This window comes from Diadema antillarum, unplaced genomic scaffold, assembly GCF_040938485.1.
Source record: "Diadema antillarum isolate AM-2024a unplaced genomic scaffold, OU_Dant_1.0 seq00000105_RagTag, whole genome shotgun sequence".
NCBI classification, from domain to species: Eukaryota; Metazoa; Echinodermata; class Echinoidea; order Diadematoida; family Diadematidae; genus Diadema; species Diadema antillarum.
The window spans coordinates 1,330,536-1,352,733 of NW_027271191.1; the positions used below are offsets into that span (position 1 = coordinate 1,330,536).

At 38.7% G+C, this 22,198-nt stretch overlaps 1 protein-coding gene across 1 annotated transcript in view; it reads right to left on the reverse strand.

Moving 5' to 3' along the window:
- LOC139726945 (importin-4-like) overlaps positions 1 to 22,198 on the reverse strand; it is a 103,744-nt gene that overhangs the window by 19,568 nt on the left and 61,978 nt on the right. The window contains exons 9-14 of the mRNA XM_071637933.1: positions 12,652 to 12,735; positions 10,505 to 10,636; positions 8,067 to 8,230; positions 5,883 to 6,130; positions 1,757 to 1,861; positions 1,116 to 1,241 (exon numbers count right to left, since the gene is read on the reverse strand). Of these exons, the coding sequence (XP_071494034.1) occupies positions 1,116 to 1,241; positions 1,757 to 1,861; positions 5,883 to 6,130; positions 8,067 to 8,230; positions 10,505 to 10,636; positions 12,652 to 12,735 (859 nt within the window). The remainder of the gene's footprint in view (positions 1 to 1,115; positions 1,242 to 1,756; positions 1,862 to 5,882; positions 6,131 to 8,066; positions 8,231 to 10,504; positions 10,637 to 12,651; positions 12,736 to 22,198) is intronic.

The window sequence follows — 22,198 nt, forward strand, 5'->3', positions numbered from 1 at the left end:
ACAAACCGATAGCTGACAAAAACACCATGAAATGGAGGATGGTTCAATATGAAACTCAGTGCCAAGCATATCTATCCCTTTCATTGAAACTCGTAAAAAAATAAACAAATAAATTCCAGTAAATATCACTAGCTACATGTATACATGCAACTTTGTGCAACACCTAAAAAGAATGTAGCTATCTGACTTGTCGATTGCCCATCACATGGCATTAGGTTAAAAGTACATGTACCATTGCACACTGTGGCTGTCAGCTGTGCAATTTGGTTTGAGTAAAAATGGATAGCGCATGGCTGACGTCAACAATTTCCATCGACTCCTGTTTTTAACTCACGAATGACTCAAAGTTTTTGTTCTGTTGCATGGCTGTGATGTCACAATAAACAAACATTTGCTGCATGCACTCAACAATTACACTTTTTGCAAACAACCACATCCGTTTTACGTACTTGTACATGGTACGTTCATGGCCGACTGTGACTGTGCAGCTACTAATTCGCCTTTCACTGAAAATGGTTGCCATTTCTGTGCTAATTTCAAGAATCTGTGTGGACCACATCTGTTGACGTCTGAGGTGTGGTATAAAACAAATAGTGTATGGTCTTTACTCGTGCAATGGAACAAGATTTCCCACTTGGTGAAAGATGAGGCACACTTTTCAACTCGGCTTTGCCTCGTCGAATAGAGCACCTCTATCTTTCACCTTGTGTGTAATCTTGTACCATCGCACTCGTGACCACTCACTATTTGTGTACTGTTCTTCAAAAACTTTCCTTAACATCTGAATTTAGCATCTATGTTTACTCTGTCAAAAAGTAATAAAAGCTATGATTTCAAATGTTTTCTATGTTTTTTGCGATACATTTGGAAATACACTCAACTTCATAACTGACCGCTCAGCAAAAGAAAAACAAAGGCTTTTACAGGCATACAAGGAAGAGAAAAGCACACTTGAAAAAAAAAAATTGTAGAGAAATGAACTACAATGAACGCACCAGAACAGCAGATTCATGGTTTAATCTATAAGTACTTGGCATTGATGAAATGCTCTCACACTGAATATTGACTAAAATCTATCATAAACTGTGAAGTCATTTATGGCCTGTAGTACTGACCAATGGACTGGATCTGCAAGACAAGTGAGTCTCCTGAATGGGCATTGGTCAGGTAGTGCTTCAGTTGATCCATTATTGGCACAAAGAATGGCAGCATGTGTTCAGAGACAGCATTACCCACAGCTCCTATCAGGCGAGAACAAGAGATATACTCACTCTGCTTGTATAACATGAAACCTAACATTGAGATTATGGTTAACTAAGTTGTCCTCTCTATTACTTTCAATACACAAAACTTGACAAAAAACCAAAAACCACTAAAGTTGGATATGGAATAACTTTAAAACAAAGCAGATAGCCTTGAAGAAGACTGCACAGTATTGAATCAACCCTACAAAGGCTGATTTATAGTCAAGTGAACATTTCTAAACCTAGCTCTCAATTCATTAGGACACTGCATTTACATATGAAGTAGACAATCATTTGAAAATTTTCTCAGCTGTTATGGACTTATGCTACATAATAAATATAACAGAGAGAACAACTGAATTGATGCCACTGCATACACAATATTCAGCTCAGAGAAAGAAAGCTGGAGCTTTCCACTACAGATCTCTGTGATGAAATATAATCATGTAACATCCTGAGTCACTCATACAAAAAATATTTAGTGGCTTGAATGTCATGAGTGCATCCTGTACCTATAGCACTAATGGCAAGTTCTTTGATGTGGACATCTTGAGCATTTTGAAGTGTCGTCAGGAGGTGTCCCATCAGGGTAGGCAAGTATGGAACTAATTCTGTGCCTGTATGGGAGATAAGAATATAAGAGACAATTTAGCCCTCTTTGAAGTAAATATAAAATGTCCAGATATAATATCCAGCATTCTGTGTTTCAAACTGTTTTAACAACATCATACAGGTGTACTTGGGTCGAGAAACCATGAAAACAGATATGTGTGTACCAAATCTGTGCCTTAGTGTATTAGATGACATGTGATAAAGCCTAGGACCTACACTATGAACATGTCTCATATCATTTCAGCTCCTTTCAGGATATATCTCAATCATAAAATAAATTCTTATTGATAGCTGCTTTTATGATAATGCTCTTGGGCACTTGAAATACTGCACAGTTACATAAATGTAGGTGCACTTTCATCTGTTGACATGTACAAGAATTCTCAAAATGTGAAATGAATTATGAAAACAAGAGACCCGCGGGTCTAGCGCTCACCTGAGTATCGCAAGTTCACCTTTCACGCAGTCACTAATCTAAATTATTCACAGCTCTACCAAAATTTGACGAGGCATTCTCAAGTGGAAGATGAAAATGTACAATAAGGGCCCAATTTTTTCAAGATTCCTTAATTTGGGGGAATTGGGGCCCCCTGGGGCCCTCTGGGTGGGGCATGGTGCCCAGTTTGATAAATTGAGATCCTGACCACCTAGGGATGCTACCTGCCAAGTTTGACAAAAATCCATCATGAGGTTTTCAGGAAGAAGATGAAAATGTACAATTCAGGCCCCCATTTGGACCCTTCCAACCACCCCCCCACCCTACCCCCAAGAGGGGCACCCCTGGATCTCCTATGAACAAACTTGAAACTACAGTCATTAATGTACTCACTCATAGTATTATCTCAGCTCTATAACTTCTGATTCTAGAGAAGATTTTTAAAGATTCCTTCATTTGGGGGGTTTGGGCCCCCTGGGGGCCCCTGGGCAGGGCATGGTGCCCATTTTAACAAATTGAGATCCTAACCCCCTAGGGATGCCAGCTGCCAAGTTTGGTGAAAATGGGTCATGGGGTTCTCAAGAAGAAGATAAAAATGTACAATTTAGGCCCCATTAGGACCCCTCCTCACCCCCCCCCCCCCCCCCCCCCCCCCCCCGGTCCCAAGGGGGGCACCCCTGATTCTGCAATGAACAAACTTGAAACTACAGTCATCAATGTGCTAACTCATAGTATTAACCTAGCTGTATCACTTCTGGTTCTAGAGAAGAAGATTTTTGCGGATTCCTTAATTTTGGGGGGTTTGGGCCCCCTGGGGGCCCCCTGGGTGGGTCATGGTGCCCATTTTAACAAATGGAGTTCCTAACCCCCTAGGGATGCTACCTGCCAAGTTTGGTGAAAATGGGTCATGGAGTTCTCAAGAAGAAGATGAAAATGTACAATTTAGGCCCCATTAGAACCCTTCCCCACCCCCCTCCCCTGGGTCCCAAGGGGGGCACCCCTGATTCTGCCATGAACAAACTTGAAACTACAGTCATCAATGTACTAACTCATAGTATTAACTTAGCTCTATCACTTCTGGTTCTAGAGAAGAAGATTTTTACAGATTCCTTAATTTTGGGGGGTTCGGGCCCCCCTGGGGGCCCCCTGGGTGGGGCATGGTGCCCATTTTAACAAATTGAGTTCCTAACCCCCTAGGGATGCTACCTGCCAAGTTTGATAAAAATCAGTCATGGGGTTTTCAAGAAGAAGATGAAAATGTAAAAAGTTTACGCACGACGCACGACGGACGACGGACGACGGACGACGGACGACGGACGACGGACGACGGACGACGCACGACGCACGACGCACGACGCACGACGGACGCCGGACGAAGGGCGATCGCAATAGCTCACTTGAGCCTTTGGCTCAGGTGAGCTAAAAAGGCTAAGATATTCAATGATTACTCAATTACTTACATTACACATAACGGCTTAACATTGTATGTTGTTCAAAATATACTGTAAAAGTGGACATTTTCGCGATGTTGAAATTTTCGCGCATTTCACGCAACCAGAAACTAGCGCGAAAATAAAAGCACGTGAATATTTTTGCTTGCCATACGTGCCTGTGCGTGATGTCTTGATTCCGCGTAATTAAAAACATGCGAAACTCTTCCGACCTGGTCAGGTGCGAAAAATTAGTAACGCGAAAATATCCACTTTTACAGTATACAATGTTCTTTCTTCTGTATTTGAAATGCTATAATAGAGAGATTGAAGTTCCTCCATTCACAACCTCCTTTAACAGAATTTAAAGGAGACCTCGAGTTGATTCTCAGACTTTTGCATTTGAACAACTATAAATTGGTTATACTGGGTACAGAGTTTCAGAATTTATAGTGACTAGGATGAGGAATAAGAATCAATGTTTTCAAAATTCATAATAAATCCAAATAAACATGGATGATCACATAGCAGCTTCATATAAGAATGCATGATTAGGTGCTCAAAGGAGCAGAACAAAACAAGAAAACACGCATAAATTCTACACAGGTGAACTTGTTTAAACAAGGAAAAGTAGAAATTACGCGGTGCGTAATATATGTCCCCGCCGGAAGTAGCATTTAGTAGCAAAATGTACAATATAGGTAAAAAGATCAAGGTCAAAGGTCAAAGAAGTCAAAGGTCAAAATTCTATGTAGAAGTTTTGAAGCCCTCACCTAGTGCCATCACATAAAGCAAACGGAATCGAAATCGGGTTACAAATGGCGAAGGAGTAGCATTTTGTAGCCAATGTACAATATAGGTAAAAAATCAAGGTCAAAGGTCAAAGAAGTCAAAGGTCAAAATTCTGTGTAGAAGTTTTGAAGCCCTCACCTAGTGCCATCACATAAAGCAAACGGAATCGAAATCGGGTTACAAATGGCGAAGGAGTAGCATTTGGTAGCAAAATGTACAATACAGGTCAAAAATCAAGGTCAGAGGTCAAAGAAGTCAAAGGTCAAAATTCTGTGTAGAAGTTTTGAAGCCCTCACCTAGTGCCATCACTTAAAGCAAACGGAATTGAAATCGGGTTACAAATGGCGAAGGAGTAGCATTTTGTAGCAAAATGTACAATATAGGTCAAAAATCAAGGTCAAAGGTCAAAGAAGTCAAAGGTCAAAATTCTGTGTACAAGTTTTGAAGCCCTCACCTTGTGCCATCACATAAAGCAAACGGAATCGAAATCGGGTTAGAAATGGCGAAGGAGTAGCATTTTGTAGGCAATGTACAATATAGGTCAAAAATCAAGGTCAAAGGTCAAAGAAGTCAAAGGTCAAAATTCTGTGTAGAAGTTTTGAAGCCCTCACCTAGTGCCATCATATAAAGCAAACGGAATCAAAATCGGGTTAGAAATGGCAAAGGAGTAGCATTTTGAAGCAAAATGTACAATATAGGTCAAAGGTCAAGGTCAAAGGTCACAACTGAAATTCTGTATACAAGTTTCAAAGCTCCCATGTAGTGCTATCATATAAAGCAAACAGAATCAAAATCGGGTTAGAAATGGCGAAGGAGTAGCATTTTGAACATTTTGATCACACACGGACGGACAGACGGACACACGGACACACACACGTACGGAGCCCGTTTCATAGTCCCCTGCTCGAACTCGTTCGGCGGGGACAATAAGCAAGTGGTATTGTAATGGAATTACAGTGCTACATTTCTGGAATATGTGAGCCTCAATGTCATCATCTTTGTTTTGGGTTTTCAGAGAGTTTATCTCCCCAAGCACCACAATAAATTCCACAAATTTATACATGGCACTATCGATTTATGTGCTACATGATGTGAATATCGTCTTGAATGTCCCTGTAAACCCCTCAAGAAGGAATACCAGTACTTTGTGTATGATGATATATGATGTTTCGTCTTGATGTTTACTTTAGAATTTCTTTCAAAAGGCTAAAGTGAGAGATATAATCCCACATTCAAGTTACAGAAGCTAAGTGTTTTCTTTGATTTAATTCTTGTACGTGTTCCTTGTTCCATTCAGCATGAAACAATCAATACCAATATGCATATTTTGTGGTACTACATCAGGGCAGCGTTCCTTTCATGACAAACCTAGATTTTCACAAAATGTCTCAAGGGCATAGTATATCCTTAGATTTTTGGGCTTCTGGTCGGTGTTTTGGGATGACATGTGGGGCAGAAAGCTGAAGAGGAGTGGAAGAAGCTGATTGTGGTAGCGTGAGATCTCTGGCTGGAGATGGACTGAGAACTGTCCCAGTGCAAACAGGCCAGCACTGGAGACTGTGGGGCAGGAGTCACGTATGCCATTGCAGATGCTCTCAAGGAACTGCTCAAGGTGCCTGGGGAAAAACAAACAAACAAACAAACATTCACACTACAAGTGAAAACTGTTAAAGTTAGTTTCTTAATCAAGACTGTTAACTTGCTTCTAGTATCGCAGCACTACAAAGAATTCAAAATACAGCTGCTATTAAAGCTTGTGACCCTCACAAAAAGATCTGACCACATTACTCCAGTTCTTCAATCCCTCCACTGGCATGGCTCCTCATACATCAATGTATCCCCTTCAAAATCCTTCTCATTGTTTATAAGATATAATGATTTTGCCTCATCTTATCTCAAAGACTTGATTTCTCTTCACTCCTCCATTTCAAACCGTTCTTCCTCCACTCTGCAACTGTCACACAGTCCACGCACCAGCACTCGTTATGGTGACAGGGCTTTGACTGTTATTTCTCCATCTCTTTGGTACAAACTCCCTCTTTATATCCCAAATGCTTAAAGTGTTGATAAGTTTAAATCATTGCTGAAAACTTATCTATTTCTAATTGTTGTTGTTGTTGTTGTTGTTGTTATATCATATGTAAATAATGCTATATTTTGATTTAATATTTTTTCTGTATTAATACCCTTAGAATCGTCAGTATTATGCACTACATAACTGTTATTTATTATCATCATTAACAGACTAATCGTTTGTCATGGCATTTTAGAGTAGTTCTCACCAAAGGAACACTTATGAATGCATATTCAGGAAGCATAATAAATACAGGACAACAGTCTATGAGCTCCAAATGAAATATTAGAGAGTATGAGAAAAGTTTAATCAAAGCTTGATGGTAAATACAAATAAATTCAACAACTTTGTCTTCTTGATATTCCATTGATCTATTTTTAGAAGGAATTTGACAAAATTCATGATTTTAAGATTGAAATACATATAAAACTTCAAGTTATTATAATCCTAATGAGCCCAGTTTAGCCTATGCCAAGGAATCATAGTTTCCAGTAGTGTTTTTACAATGCTTCCCTTCATGAAATAATTCATTTCCACTTGTGAATACATGGAGGTGATCAACAATGACTGGCATTATTAACACTCTAGACTGCTGCATACAGTGCATGCAACACACAATGAAGCTCAGTGGTTTATACTCACATCATACCTGCATTATGCATATATACCAATTATGTGCAGGCATTCATAACTGCTGGTGTGTATTGCATAGAGTGTATGTACAATTTCACACATGCTAAGTTCACAAATATCAATTTAAAAACATACTTAGTGAAAATTAAACAATTGCTAACATATGAAGAGTTCCTTTTCAAAAGGTGCTAAATCCATTTTTATCATTTTGGACTTTTTGACAGAAGTATATATATATATATATAATATATATATATATATACTTTTTTTTCTTTCTTTCTTTTCAAAATCAGTGTGGCCATATAGATTTGTCCAGGCACATTATCTTCTTCCTGCCAGGGGGTACTATTATGAGACACAAAGTCATTGCATGAAAACACTTAGAAGCATGTGAAATAAAAATCCAGGTTTTTCTCCTTACCATCAAAAGTGAATTTGGCACCTTTTGGAAAGAAGACTTCAAATGGTGCATACAGTTTTTGACATAATAATATTGGATGGCCATTTTGGGGGTCACAAGAATTGCATAGCACTCACTCGGACCATATTATTATGGTCCTGATCTAAAAAATACTTCCTGTTGTTCCTCTCAAAACCTACTAATATCATACAACGTACTGTAAAAGTGGATATTTTCGCGTGACTAATTTTTCGCGCTTGGCCAGGTAAGAAGAGTTTCGCGTGTTTTTAATTCTGTGGAATCAAGACATCAGCTACTGGAACATATGGCACGCAAAAATATTTGCGTGCTTTTATTTTCGCGCTAGCTTCTGGTTGCACGGAATGCGCGAAAATTTCAAATTTCCACTTTTACACTATGTGGGAAATATACCATCAGGACTCACTTTTTGCAGACATAGCCTGCACATCCTTCTGCAAGGACTGCTAGACTCACAAGCCCAGCTTTTTTCTGGTAAGGATCCTCACTCTTCAGTGCAGGCTCAACTAATTGAAGCAAAGGAGGGACTAGCTTATCTGGTGGAAGATGCAGTGCCATTGTATTTAGGACCTGTTTAGCATTGAAGAACCAACAAATATTAGTGTAGTGATGAAAAATCTTTTACAGGCTATTTGATTTGGCGAACAAATTTATAGTATTTACCATCAAATGTACAAGTCAGTGAGTCATTTAAGACGCATTACATTGATGTTGACTTGTGGGACTGGGAATGTTCTAGGACATACTGTGGATGCCAAATACCTTGCTGAGGTTTTTTTAAAAGCAAATTTTGAGAATTAAAAAAATTCAAGAATCTAACAACTCGCTAAAATATTGCCTCCGGTTATGTAAGTACTAGGTATTTGTAAGAGCAACGTATACGGTGTATGTACACGCAACAAAGGCAGGCAGCAGCTGCACACAGGTGCCTAGCCTACTGTGTGCACATGCATGCCCATATACTGAGTGCCACTGAGTGCATACATGCATGATGATATTATGTTTCCAACTGCAAATTCAAACACCTACAAAATTGTCTTACAATTCACAATTCACGAAATATTATGCCTGCAAAATATTTGGCATCTATAGAAACAAAAAGTATATTTTGAATAATACCACGGAGGGGCTACATTTGTTGAAACATTGTACAAAAAAAGAACCAACAACATGAAGGCATACAAAAAAAGAAGCTCAGGTCCCTGATGCTCATTGGGCCTTTAAGACTAATTTGAAATTAATACAACCTCCAAGTGGTGCCCCTTGAAGGTGAAATACTAAAGTAGGTAGATATATCAATACATAAAGCATGTACAGTTGCAAATATGATCCCTTAACCCTAACCAGGCTGGGCTTTTTTGGGCGTTTTGTGGCCGGGGAGGGGCTGATTCAACCCCCCCCCCCCCCCCCCCAGATCTCGGCCGTCAATCGCGCAATCGCCATGAAATTTGGAATGTGCATTACCTGCCATTATCTACCAAGCTATACAAAAAGAAATGGAAATTTTTGTCGTAATAATCAATTATGCTAATTTATGCATAAAATCATACATTTTGCTCTACATCAGAAATTAAAGCTCCTAGAATCCTAATTTTTGGTGAAAACATTCTTTGTAGCATTCCTAACAATGCACTTGAAAAAAAAAATTTGATATCAAAATCAATTTATGTATTTTATTGTTTTATGAATTTCTTATGTATTTCCTTGTTTTTTCGACCTTTTGTTTTATCATTTTTTCTGCAAAATTTATGACAGAACCTATTTCAAGCATAATTATGCTAAATTAATTAGTTTCAGCCTATGAAAGTGGAAATAATCATATCTTTATGAATAAGAAGAGAAAACTCCATTTGCATAGACTTTACACACAAAATCACGTTTTTGAGCCATTTTTGGTCTGACAGGCATGTATAAAACGTTATGTAGCGTCTTAACGGTATGCACGATTTTCGCAAAAATGGTGTCAAAAGATGCGCGAGACTTGAAAGTAAAAAGTTCGCGAACGGCGCGGTCAAAAAATTTCGCGCAGCGGAGTAGTCGCGAAAAATGTCGAGGGGGGGTTGATTCAACCCCCCCCCCCCCCCCCCGGCCTTTTTAGGGTTAAGGCACCGGAATGGGGTACGAAGTACTCTTTCTTTCTAATTGCACAATAATATGTCAATTTAACTGGTAGAATCACAGGTGGGGGAGGATGGGGATGTAAAGTGATTTTCATTTGGCTCCTTTGGGTGCAACAGCTTCCACAGACCGATGCTAAGAATGAAGCAAAAACATCTTTCCAGATGAGAAACAGTAGAGCCTCCTCATGTTGTGCATAAAATCTGTTCACCGCAGTTGTAGTCCAGACCAATTTGGCTGGATGTTGAAGTGGTTGGGGGATGATGGGTAGGAGAGGGTTTGTAATTCAGAATATCTTTCCCTGGGCCACTCTGAGGAATACACCAATATTTCTGAATGATGATTCCTGCAAGTTATGTTCCAATCTGATTCAGTGCTTTGTCCAGTTGAGTGTGTTCAAGTTTCCTCTTGCCCTCTTCTTATTTCATGATTACCTCTTTACAGGTACTGTGAACAATCATCACTTTCAACCGATAGAGCTATCCACAGACAGTATAACTTACTGTATTACTGTTGGACAGGGAAAAAATGAATTAACTTTCATCGGGTTTTTGGAGTCCTGTCTCTTGGCCAACACTGAGATGATACCTTGTATGTATACGTTTTGAATTACTCTGCCTTCAAGCTTGTTAGGTTTTTTTTTTTTTTTTTTTTTTTTTTTGACTGGGCCAATCTGGGGTTGCTTACGACACATGTGCATGGTTTCAATTAAGAAAAATGTCTCACTTCCATGGCATAGGATGATGGTGATGATGACTCGCTTTCATCACCCTCTTCCTCCTCCTTAGTTGTCGGCATGCACATGATGGGAAAGAGGACATTCATGATGGGCATCACCAGGCGATTCTTCAGGATCGTCTGTAAAGAATGTTAGAAGAGATGTACGTAGAATGATACAATATGTACATCTATATGAATGGGTTTCCACCAACTCAAGCATGTTGAGCATCTTGCAAAGTAGGCCCTCAATCTCTCTGTAAGTTTTTACTACTAAATCCAGAAGAAAATGTCATTACTAAATTACTACCTATGCACTTCTTTTGTATCTTCCTCCATTATTTGATATGGGCTATACAGAGCTTGGCCCCAATGGGGAAAATAATGTCTGAATCTTCTATGAATGTGCACAATAGAATTAGAGATGTTCAAGAGCAATATGGCAACAGATACAGTGCATGCCTCCACCTGCCGCCCTGTGCTTCAACCGAACCTATCTTGATGAGTTAGATATGTCTGTGACTTGTATCAGGGCAATTACACCCCCCCCCCCAAATACTGGTTAGATAAGGTTAGAATAAAGATTAGGGTTTTTAGAGTTTGAGTTTGGGTTAGGATTGGGTTAGGGTCAGGGGAAGGGTCTGGGGTAATTGTCCAGGGGGTAACTGCCCTAGAACCCTGTGAGCAATTGTGAAGCCCTGAGAAATGTACCTTGCCATGACTTTTAATCTCTGAGCAAATTTTAGACTTAAATAGTGAATTATTCTGATATAGCACATCCTGAATCAAGTCTAATGTGACAATGTGACAAAACACTCACATTTTTAATGATTGTGGAATCTCCTTAAAAAAAAGAAGAAAATCATGGCCCAGTGAAAATGACCTCAGTCCCACTTACATGTACCTTAGATATATCTCTACTAGAGTACCTCAGGAACTTGCTGTCAAATTTCATGAATCATACCAAGTTTGAATGTATCACAAAAATTGTTTGATATCTGAAATTATCTGAACCTCAAGCTTTCACAAGACCTATCAGAAAGGCACTAAAATCCACCACTCTGTCTCAGTCTACTACTGCACTCAGTTTGATAAAACTTTATCAACTATTTCTCAATAATCTACACAGTATTATAGCATTTAAAAATATCCTCTCATCTTCCATTTTCATTAGTGCTACTCAAACATTAATGCCTTCAATTTCTGATTCAGGCATTATCATTGTTCCAAAATGTTGAACTTTAATCAAGTGCTTTTGCAATCATTGCTTGTAATTCATAGTTTAATCTCTTGCTATGGCCATTCATGAACCCTTGGAACGTCAACAGTATGGGCAGATCCATTCATCTGTTTGGTAACACATACTTATGCCAACTTTTTCATTTGTACTACTTCAATGAAAATAATTCCTTATGCATGGATGGACAATCACATGGGCAAGTTCAAACCCAAGCAATCTTCTCCAAAATCACTAACAGGTGAACAAGAAAAATATCAACCCCAAGATAGAAGAAATGCCTCTGAAAAATTTTGGAGTGAAGGAATTGAAGTGGATGCTAAATTGGTTATCAAGCATCCTCATAGTCCTGTAACTTATAAATGAGCTTTCCCCAGGTGAGTAGGCAGGTGGATTTGTATGATCCCATTACAACAGACCACTGACTAGCCTGTTGGCAGATGACCTGTAGACAGGTGGTTAATTTTTAAGACATGAAAGAACAATTCTATGCAAAAAACTTGAAGACAAGAAGTAACTCTTCACATCACCAACTACAATAGAAGTGACACACTTATCAAAACATAGTGTCACGAAAATCTTGGTATATGGATTTTCAAAGTTTGAGGAGCCTGTTTCTACTTTGCATCTTATTCATGTACAATCATGTATGCGTAATGTCTCAAATTTCCCTATCCTTTTATTTTTCATTGGTTTTTACTAATCTGTACTCAGCTAATGGGGAAACAAGCAATTTTCTGCTTAAGAACAAAAGCAGCAGAGGAAACGTCTTTGCAGTCAGGTGATTAGTTTTCTCAGGCAGGTCATTCCAAAAGTGAGCCAATAGCACTTTGGTAGACAGTAACCCCTTGAATGGGGGGGGGGGGGGGGGAGGGAGATAAAGAGGAGGCAACAATACAAATGTCTTTATGACAAATACCTTCTTTTTTAACTTGGTCAACCAGCTGATGAAAGACAATGCCTTTACACGGGCGTTGTTGCCAAGTTCCTTATTACTGGCTACCTGGCAATAGTGTTTGAGAAAGAAGGAGAGAGCAAGAGTATGATAGTGATATTAGGCAAAGAGAGTAAACAGACAGCAAGAAGGAAGAAGCAGAGAAGAACAAGAAAACAAGCAAGAAGAAAAGGAAAAATATGAGGAAAAGGAAAAATATGAGGGAAAAAGGCTAAGAGGAAGACGCAAAGAAATTATGATGGATAGAAAGAGAACAAACAAAATGGTGTCAGGAGACAACACACACGCACACACACACACACCCAAGAAAAATGAGAGCCTATGGGAGCTTGATGCTCACCTTAGCTTCATGATGAATTCAAACCTGATGCAACCTCCCTACAGTGCCCCTCAAGGGTAGGTCATTAACTAAATTAGGACTAACCTCTTCAGGGGCACTTTACTGTGCACCTCTGCAGCTGGTCTAAAGTGGATTTGCAGAAATTCCTTGGCCTGACATGTGGAATCTAGACATTTTTGTTTTCCAAGCATGCAAGATTATGAACATGGAGGAAAGAGATTGTTACACACATCCAATAATCTTGGTGTTTACTTTGCCATTTTTTCTTTTAAATAATTGCAGGTGTCACCATGCTGCCTCTGCATAGTTGAACAGCTCTCTTGCAATAGCTTCCCTGAATGTTTCCATGCTGTGCAGCAGTTGCATGGCACCTGCACAAGTGCTATCTCAGCACGAGCACCGGCGATAAAACCGAACTTGAAATCACGTCAGTGTTGGGAGTTGACCTAAAAATTATGACGTATTTCTGGTAGTTGGTGCGAGGGCTCGGTGTTGAATGTCGTCTGCTGAACCGAGCTCCGCCGATTGTGTTAGGGATTTACGTGCTTTTTCGCCACTGACTAACACTAGCCCCTAGGGATTATCATTTTCGTCATTTCAAGTTCGGTGCTGGTGTTAGCGTTGCCGTGCGAGATTCATATTCACGTCCATGATAGATGCACGTTTTACGTGCTAAGTTTATGCTAACGCAGTGGTCGCCCACGTAACATACACGAACACTCTCGACATGGCTTTACAAATCTGAGCCTGGGAGCAAAATTAAGATAGTTGTATTTTGGGGAGTGGAGGAAATTTGTGGCATTTTAATCCGTCTTCCTCACTGCGTGTCTTAAACTAAGCAATTTCGCCTACATCTTTTAATATTTGACTGTAATCACACACCATCACTTTTTTCGTCGCGCAATTCCCGCAGAGCTCGCAGTGCTGTGATTCCAACACCTCGTGCTGGTGATCGATAATTTTGATCGGTATCGCCTCGTTAGTCTGACCGTTGGTGTTGGAGCTCGATTTAACGCTGTTATTTGGGAGCTAGCACTAGCCCTAGCACCGAACTTCAAATCACCCATTAGGCATTTTCACATCAGCCCGATGTTTCGAAATAGCGCGCTATTTTTCTGACTTGGGACATTAAAAAATATCTTGAGCTTGGATTTTTATCGGGCTGATGTGAAAACGCCTATTGTATATTCACTTAATGGATTTGCATTTGTTACGGAGAGGTATTTTCATGCAGCAGTTTCAAGATTCCTACAAGGGATATAAGAATTACTGCAGTTGGTCAGGGTTGTGGGCCAGCTGCAGTGATATGAAAGGGCTATCAGGATCCTGATATCCCTTTCACTCGGTCAATTTCACAGAAACCTGCTATGATTGCGACTCTTGTTGCAAGGACAAGTGTCGTGGTAATGACAAGAATCCCACTTCTTGATAGACTGTTTTTGCCATTCCAGCAAGAATAGATATCATAACATCTTTTATGACATGAGACCCAGATTCAGCTGCACACACGCACATCCAAGAAGAAAGCATCTCACTGTACAAGCTGAAATTGTGGCGTGCAGATATTTTCACAAATTGCTACTTGTCCGAAAATTTTGCATGTTGTAAGTTTCAATAATTGTAACTTAGCCTTTCATGAAACAATTTAAGAATGAGAAACAAGCGACAATACTACGTGTATATAAAACTGAATACATTTACCACTTGTTGATTCCCTGTACATAAACAAGCAGTGTGTTCCTGCATTAGAAGTACGAAGTACTAGTGTGTTGTTATGCCCTAGATGTTGCTATGTAATGGCCCACACAGTGTGCTAGACCTACATAGTGTACATGTACGTAGTTACTTGTTGTGCGTGATCCAGCAGTGTTGGCATAGCTTCATATTTTTCTCTCAAGTGATGTTGTTTTTGTGTGTCTTTATATTCATGGCTCAAAGGCAAAATTTGCAATAATACAACCATCACAAAAATTTCAGCTCATACAGTACATAGTAAAGCAATTTTGTGGCTGGAGCTTTACTTGTACAGATATTAAGCTCACTATACATTAATACTGTACATTGTACCTACACATTTTCTGAGTAGAAAGAAGAAGATCATCCCTTTCAATTACTCTGCAATTTTGTGGGATTAAATTTTCCCTACATTGGTTATGACACAGATATAACTTCTATGTACCAAAATGGTATCTGGATAATGAGAGCTCGAGAGTGTGATGTCATCTTGCAGCAACATTCACTTGTTTTGTATACAAAAGACTAGAACATTATAGTCTTCACACATACTTCATTGTACTTGATAAGTCTTGAACTGATATTCAGCAAAATATATTTCACCTGGGATTTATAAAATCTTGGTAATATTCTATGATAAAAAAGAAGTGAATATCAAATCTAGGATGATTTGGTTATTATAATGCATTCTCTAGACACTCCTGAGTATATGCACTGTAAATGTATCTGCTGTTTGTGACTGGAAACATATTTAATAGGCCTACCAATCTTCGGGAGTTCAAAATTACAGTAAGGCTGCAGTCATAGACTTATTACATCTGCGTACCTGGCACGACTTAATGCACATACAATGCAGAAGACGATAATACACTGTCACTGCTAATCCTTTCAGTCTGACATTTACCATGTGGTTTGGATGAGTCACGACTGTACTTTGGAACATTTTCTAAGCTTCATTTTCCCCTTTTTTTTTTCCCCTCCTCAGTTTTGGACTGAGACCAATACGTAACCATAGAAACCGTCATCTAATAAACTAATCACAGAAAGAGAGAAGCAGTGACAGAGCAGCTGTTGCAGGGCAGGGCAGCAAAAGGAAGAATGATGATAAAGTAACAACACTAACTTTGTTTATCAATGATAGACATTGAGTACAGGTAGAGAGAATAAGCAAAATGCAAATGACAACAAAATGTGAGGATTCAGGTCAAATATGTTAGTAGGAATAACATCTTGAAATTAATGCTAAATGTGTGTACATGGCACATATCAAATTGTAGAAGTCTGGAGTATAAAAAGTAAAGCTCTAAGTAAATATAAAATATGAAACATTCAAGTAAAGACTGAGTCACAGAAATAACCCACAGCAGCTTTCTCCTATCCCAGCTTGAATAACTTAAGACACTTCCATTATCCCTTAATCATCCGAGAAGATCCAATTATCTCACTGACATATCTAGGTCACCTTCACTTACAAGTAGCAATGTATTGCATGGCATCTCACGTGATCGTGTGTGCACACGGACACCCTGACCATCTCAACAGCCACATCTCAATGTTTACTTCATGTATCATCATCTGTACCAAATATGAGTTGAAAAAAATTTGAATCTTTCTTTGGTTGGGAAGGTGCTTGTGCTACTAGAACACGTAGAGCTACGCTTTCAATAGAGCTGTGAGTGACTCATTTTTTCAAGCTATACTGTACTTGTATCAGAAAAGGGATGCTGGAATAGAGTGACCTACAAATGTACCTGGAGTAGTAAACTGGCTCTACCCTCTAGCTAGCAGGACATATCCATTGTACTTGGAGACAACTTGAGATACCCAGAAGTGCCCTCTTAATGCCTCTAATGGAATATCATCAAGCTGTCGATCAATCTTTTTTGGTCTGTAAAAAATTAGAGTGATTATACTTAGAATGAATAAATGGCATCTTTAAACAACCTCAAAAAGGAATCTTAATTAATGCACATGGAATTTAGACAAGTCCTTCCCTGCACACTGTTAAGAAAAAGTACTCCTGATCTCATCTTGTTGGGTAATATTCTTATTTTTGTGATTCACACATGCATGACTTGATATCCAAATCACAGAAAGTCTTGCTGCAAACAAAATTATAACTGCTTAAAAAGGAAAGAAAAGCTACTAAACACATCTCAGAATAGAATCATTAAATTTCATCAGGAATAATTGAGAACTCTTCTTCTGACTTCATCGATCCTACATGGGCCTGTACGTCAAAATTAATCACGGCATTATGTAAAAACTGATCCACACAAAGAATGGTCAGAATTTTGCCTCCACCTCTCTCTCAGACTCCTGTTGCATTGACAGGAGGAAATGTGACCTGTAGCAATGAGGGCAGGTGGTGAGCCAGTAAGTCACATGGGGGCTATTTATTGTCTAATGGATAATCATTGTCTCCAATCTGACACACTTTCAGCACTTTTACGAGGGAATTAAACTGGTGGGTAATGAAAAGGGTGACACAACATATTCAAGGGCCTGTTGTATAGTTATTCAACTCTATCAGACTTTCACTTTTTGTGCAATAACAGATGAGGCTCTCAAATCAATTTAATAGACAGTCTAGATACTTAACTCTGCCTGCATGCGCAACAACATAGGTGGAGGTAGGATAATCTTCGTTACCTTTGTTTTTAAGTGCAACAATCCTTGACAATATATTGGAATCCAAAATAAAAGAGAGCACGTCAAAAGCAGAATTTCCTTGCTTAGAAAATGGAATGCCATAGTCAGAAATTCTTTTTCCCACTCCATGGTTTGAATTACAGAGAACAATAACGAGACTGTCATGGCTTCATGCTGCCAAAATAATTTGTGTAGGCCTACAGTTTTGAACTATCTTACATTTGAGCTTCATTTACTCACAGTATACACATTTTAAACTTGCAATAATGAATTCACTTAATCAGTAATCACTGAAATAACCAAGAAACTGAAGTAATTGTAAGCATATGAGTGACATGCCATTGATTTTCTTGATATATAAACCTGATGTATAATACAAAACTCCTCCCGACCTTTAAAGCCACAGTTGTTCATGTAGCGAGGCAGGAAGCATGCCTTCAAACTTTGTGAGACAGCTTGTACCGCAGTGTGAGTACAGAGTTCTAATGTCATCATCAGGAAAGACTTTCCATTTACAATTCAGCAGTCAGAATCAACTACAGTCCGACCTCGATTATCCGGCCTCCTTTTATCCGGAAATCTCCATTATCCGGATGCGTTCACGCAGTGAAGGACTTTTTTTTTTTTTCATCCAAAAATTCAGGAAAAACAGTGACTTTAAACTCAATTTAAATTTCTACAAAACTCACATGATTTACCTACAATATTCCCGACAGAACTAACATAAATTCACACCACATTATCATCGTAAAAGTAAGCAGTCATCACCACCGTTGCGGGGTACGCTACCTGCCTAGCTGCCAGTGCACTGGGACGGCAGCTTGGACGGCAGCTATATATCACATTAACATTGTGTCTCCCATATCCGGCCAATTCGCTTATCCATATGATTTTGTTAAAAGGGCAATGACTGACATGGCCATTCTTCATTGTGACCTTTGAAAACAGTCATAGCAATGGAAGATAAGCCATCTCAGTCAATATCTGATCTTTAGATTAAAAAAAAAACCCACTATGGTAGCTGCCTCTTTTGAAATGCTTTATCATTTTGTACATTTCACCTGCAGATTGTATTTGTTGTGAAAGAAGCATGAATCAAATTTCAGATGAAGTTCAATTTCTTTAAAAAAACCCTCATGCATATGAAATTACAACATAATCTGGCAATTTACACTATTTCAAGGGGAAATAGAGTTGATGATTTATTGTGAAAAAGAAGAGTTTTTTTTTTCAATTTTATTTTCCATATAAAAAATATGAGTAGTGACATGTCATTATCACCTCATCAATTTGGATCATTTTTTTTTTTTTTTAAATATAAGATGCAAAGATAAACAAAAGCCCACTAGGAATACAAAATGACACAAACTAGTATAGGCAGCAATTCACTACAACAGATATAGTACAGTCTACTATGTCGAAATATTGGGTCCCGTGAGATTTTCGTGCCAAAATTGATTTTTTTAGCTAACTTGGTCAATTTTGGGGTGCTGAATCCAAAAAACTTTGGTTCCATTTTTTCTGACCACGTCTTCAGTCGCCATTTTGAATTTCAAAATGGCCGCCATAGCAAACTGTATTTTGACCCAATTTGCATAATGTGAGCATCATATCAGGTTCAGATTTGATGCAAAAAGCATGTTTGTGATGTCAGACATTCTGATACACCATTTTCTAATATTGTAGCTAGCTTTGATACATTTTTAGGCAGCCATCTTGAAATTCAAAATGGCCGCCATAGCTAAATATGTCTTTACCCATATCTCAGGTTGTAAGCACTATGTAGAGTATAAATTTGGGGCAAAAAGCATGCTTATGATGTCAGTCATCAATGCTAATATGTACATTTATTTATTTAATGATGGATCATTTTCCTTAGCGGCCATCTTGAAATTCAAAATGGCTACCATAACAAATGTAATTGGACCGGTATCTCATATCGTATGCATTGTGTAAGGTTCTAATTTGGGGCAGAGAGCATACGTATGTTGTCAGACATTCTGAAAACCTTTTTCTGAGTGAACGATGGTTCATTTTGATATTGAAGTTGGCCATCTTGAAAATCAAAATGGCCGCCATACCAGAATGTATATTTTGACCCATATCTCATGTTGTACGCAATACAGACAGTTCACATTTCGGGCATAAACCGGGCTCATAATATTGAACATTCAGATGCACTTTTCCCCTCCCTAAAATTGCAGATAGGCCTAACTTTCAAGGCTGCCTTCTTAGAATTCAAAATGGCTGCTTTTCAGCTAACTTTTAGACATATCAATGTTAATGGTGGCTTACGGTGTATATTCTTTAAACACACACACACATAGGGCCTATACATTCTGTAATAATGGATTATTTGTATTGGTCGCCACTCTTGAAATTCAAGATGTATTTCGACCATATTTGGTGCTGTAAGATCTTTAAACTGCAAACCCAAGCATGGTGAAACACTCATGTATAAGTCAATCACTTCAAGTGTTTCCTGTCCTGTAGGTACACTGTTGTGTTGAAATGCAAAAATGCTGCCATGTGAAACATTCCTTTAAAAGCATAGCATTTGGGTAAAATTTGTGAATGGGAAATCATGTGATTTTGATGTTAAAAACAAATGACTTTCAAAAAAACACCTCTCAATAACTGTGTCTGACTGACTAAATAATGCCCCATTTAGACGATTTGGTTGTAAGAACTTACAATATTAGCCCTATATACTCTAACAATTCATGGGATAGTCACTTCGATAACCAAATGTTTTCTAGGCTCATTCCTGCACATGTTTAGAAACAGCACTCTAAAGCTGTACACAGGGGAGAATTAGTTCTGAATTCTTCCAGAAATAATGACTTTTGCATTTCCTGCTTTTGAGCATGATAATGAATTCTGTGGCTACCGTTGATGTAGGAAGTTCGAAGCATTTTATAGTAATTGAACAATTTATGCATACCCTTTCGAAATATCTACAATCTAATATATCATATTTATATGTATTAGAGGCACAAATTAGGTTGTGAGAGTTTACGAGGTTCGTTCTCTGGTTATATCGTCAAGTCTCTACGAGGGTAAAGCGGGAAATTGTCCTGATTGAAGTCATCCACGCCAAACTTCTGGAAGGCACGGACTGTGTCATACCACATTCTGCATGATTCAAGGTTTAGATACTTCTTGGTCCATCTGCTCTTGGAGACATCCTCAAATTTTCAACTTCAGCCAGCACCATGAAAGGCATTAAAAAGCAGACCTTTAGCTGTTCCTGTTTTTCGCAACAAACTGCAGAGCATAATCTCTCAAAATTGTCAATTGTACCTTTATCATTTCCTTTTCCAGTGATGGAGCAGACAACATGCAATGCAGTAAGTGAAGCAAACCTACAAGATCCATCAGGATAATTGAAATGTTAGAGTCTACGTAATAATCATCAATATCTCTGATTTTCTCGTTGCTCTAATACATACAATGGAATGAGGCTATCTCTTGTGAGTGACGGGTGACAATAACTCCCATGGCATCTTTGATGAACTCTTTTTTTTTTCTTTCCATGGTCTCTGTGTCAGATGGAATTGACTGCTCAGTATTTCAACTTTCAGGCTTATTATTTGGCTCAGTTTTGTGAGTTTCTAAGGCATTCATGGGTAGGAAAAATGAACCTTTAATAGGGAGAATGAGGAGAAGGCCATAAAACAATGAGATGAAGAGTGATTGTGGAATTGCTTAGAACTTATACCTTTCAATAATTGTATCGTTCAGCAATGACAGGATAATGACAGGTCTACATGTATCAGGCTGTAGAACCAGTAGAAATGTTATGAAGAATTTGCGATCCCTTAAGCTTAATGACTTTGGATCCAATCTTACATGGTGTATTTTTTTTTCGCACGAGCTGAATGTCTGGCCTTTCTCACAATATTCCGGAGATTAATATATTCTAATTCTCGCAGATACAAATTCTTAGTACAAAACATTAAAACTGCCCTTTTCATCTCTTTCTAGAGTATCTCCCTTGAATGTTTCTGATATCTGACTACCAACCAGTGGCAACCACCACATTTATTAGCTTCAAGGCAGTGTCAATTTCTTACATTACCCTTGTTTGATGATCTTCTAAGTTGTGGAGGAATTCTGATGGATGCAAGCGCCACAGAACTGAGCTATCATTACTCCTTTGTAGTTTTAGAATAATTGGCTGTACAGCAATAAGCATCTTGGAAGTCTTGATAATTGAAGATGATCCACTCAAGGGCAATCAGGAAAAGCCTACTTATTCCTTCTTCATTCTGTGTTATTCCAGAAATAATTATATCTATCAAACCTTAAGTGTTTCAGTTTTGGACAACAAACAAGCTTGTGAATGGGATGCCTGGTAGGGTGACCATAGCATTTCTTGCCATTGCGAGACTTTTCCTCGTTTGTCTTCATTCTCTTGAGGCAGCATCAAGTTTTTTAAGATCACCTTCAATTGCATCAATGCTTGCTTTTATACAAATATTCAATGATTGGGATTAAATATAATCATTAACGAGGTTCCACAACGCAAAATAACGTGTTGCCTGAGAGGCAAAAACGAACCGTTTTAGCGCGCAGTTTGCATACCGCATACCCGCCTGGCTATATGGAATGTATAGCTTACACGCTTGCCCACACTATCGGACAGTGGTATGCCCACTCCCCCCTTACGCAGTTCTTGCCCCTCAGCATCTCTTGATGACGTAATTAGAACCTCATCCTTAAATTTTGAATTTATGGCGGCCATTTTGAATAGAGAGATGGCTGTCATTCTGCGTGAACTGG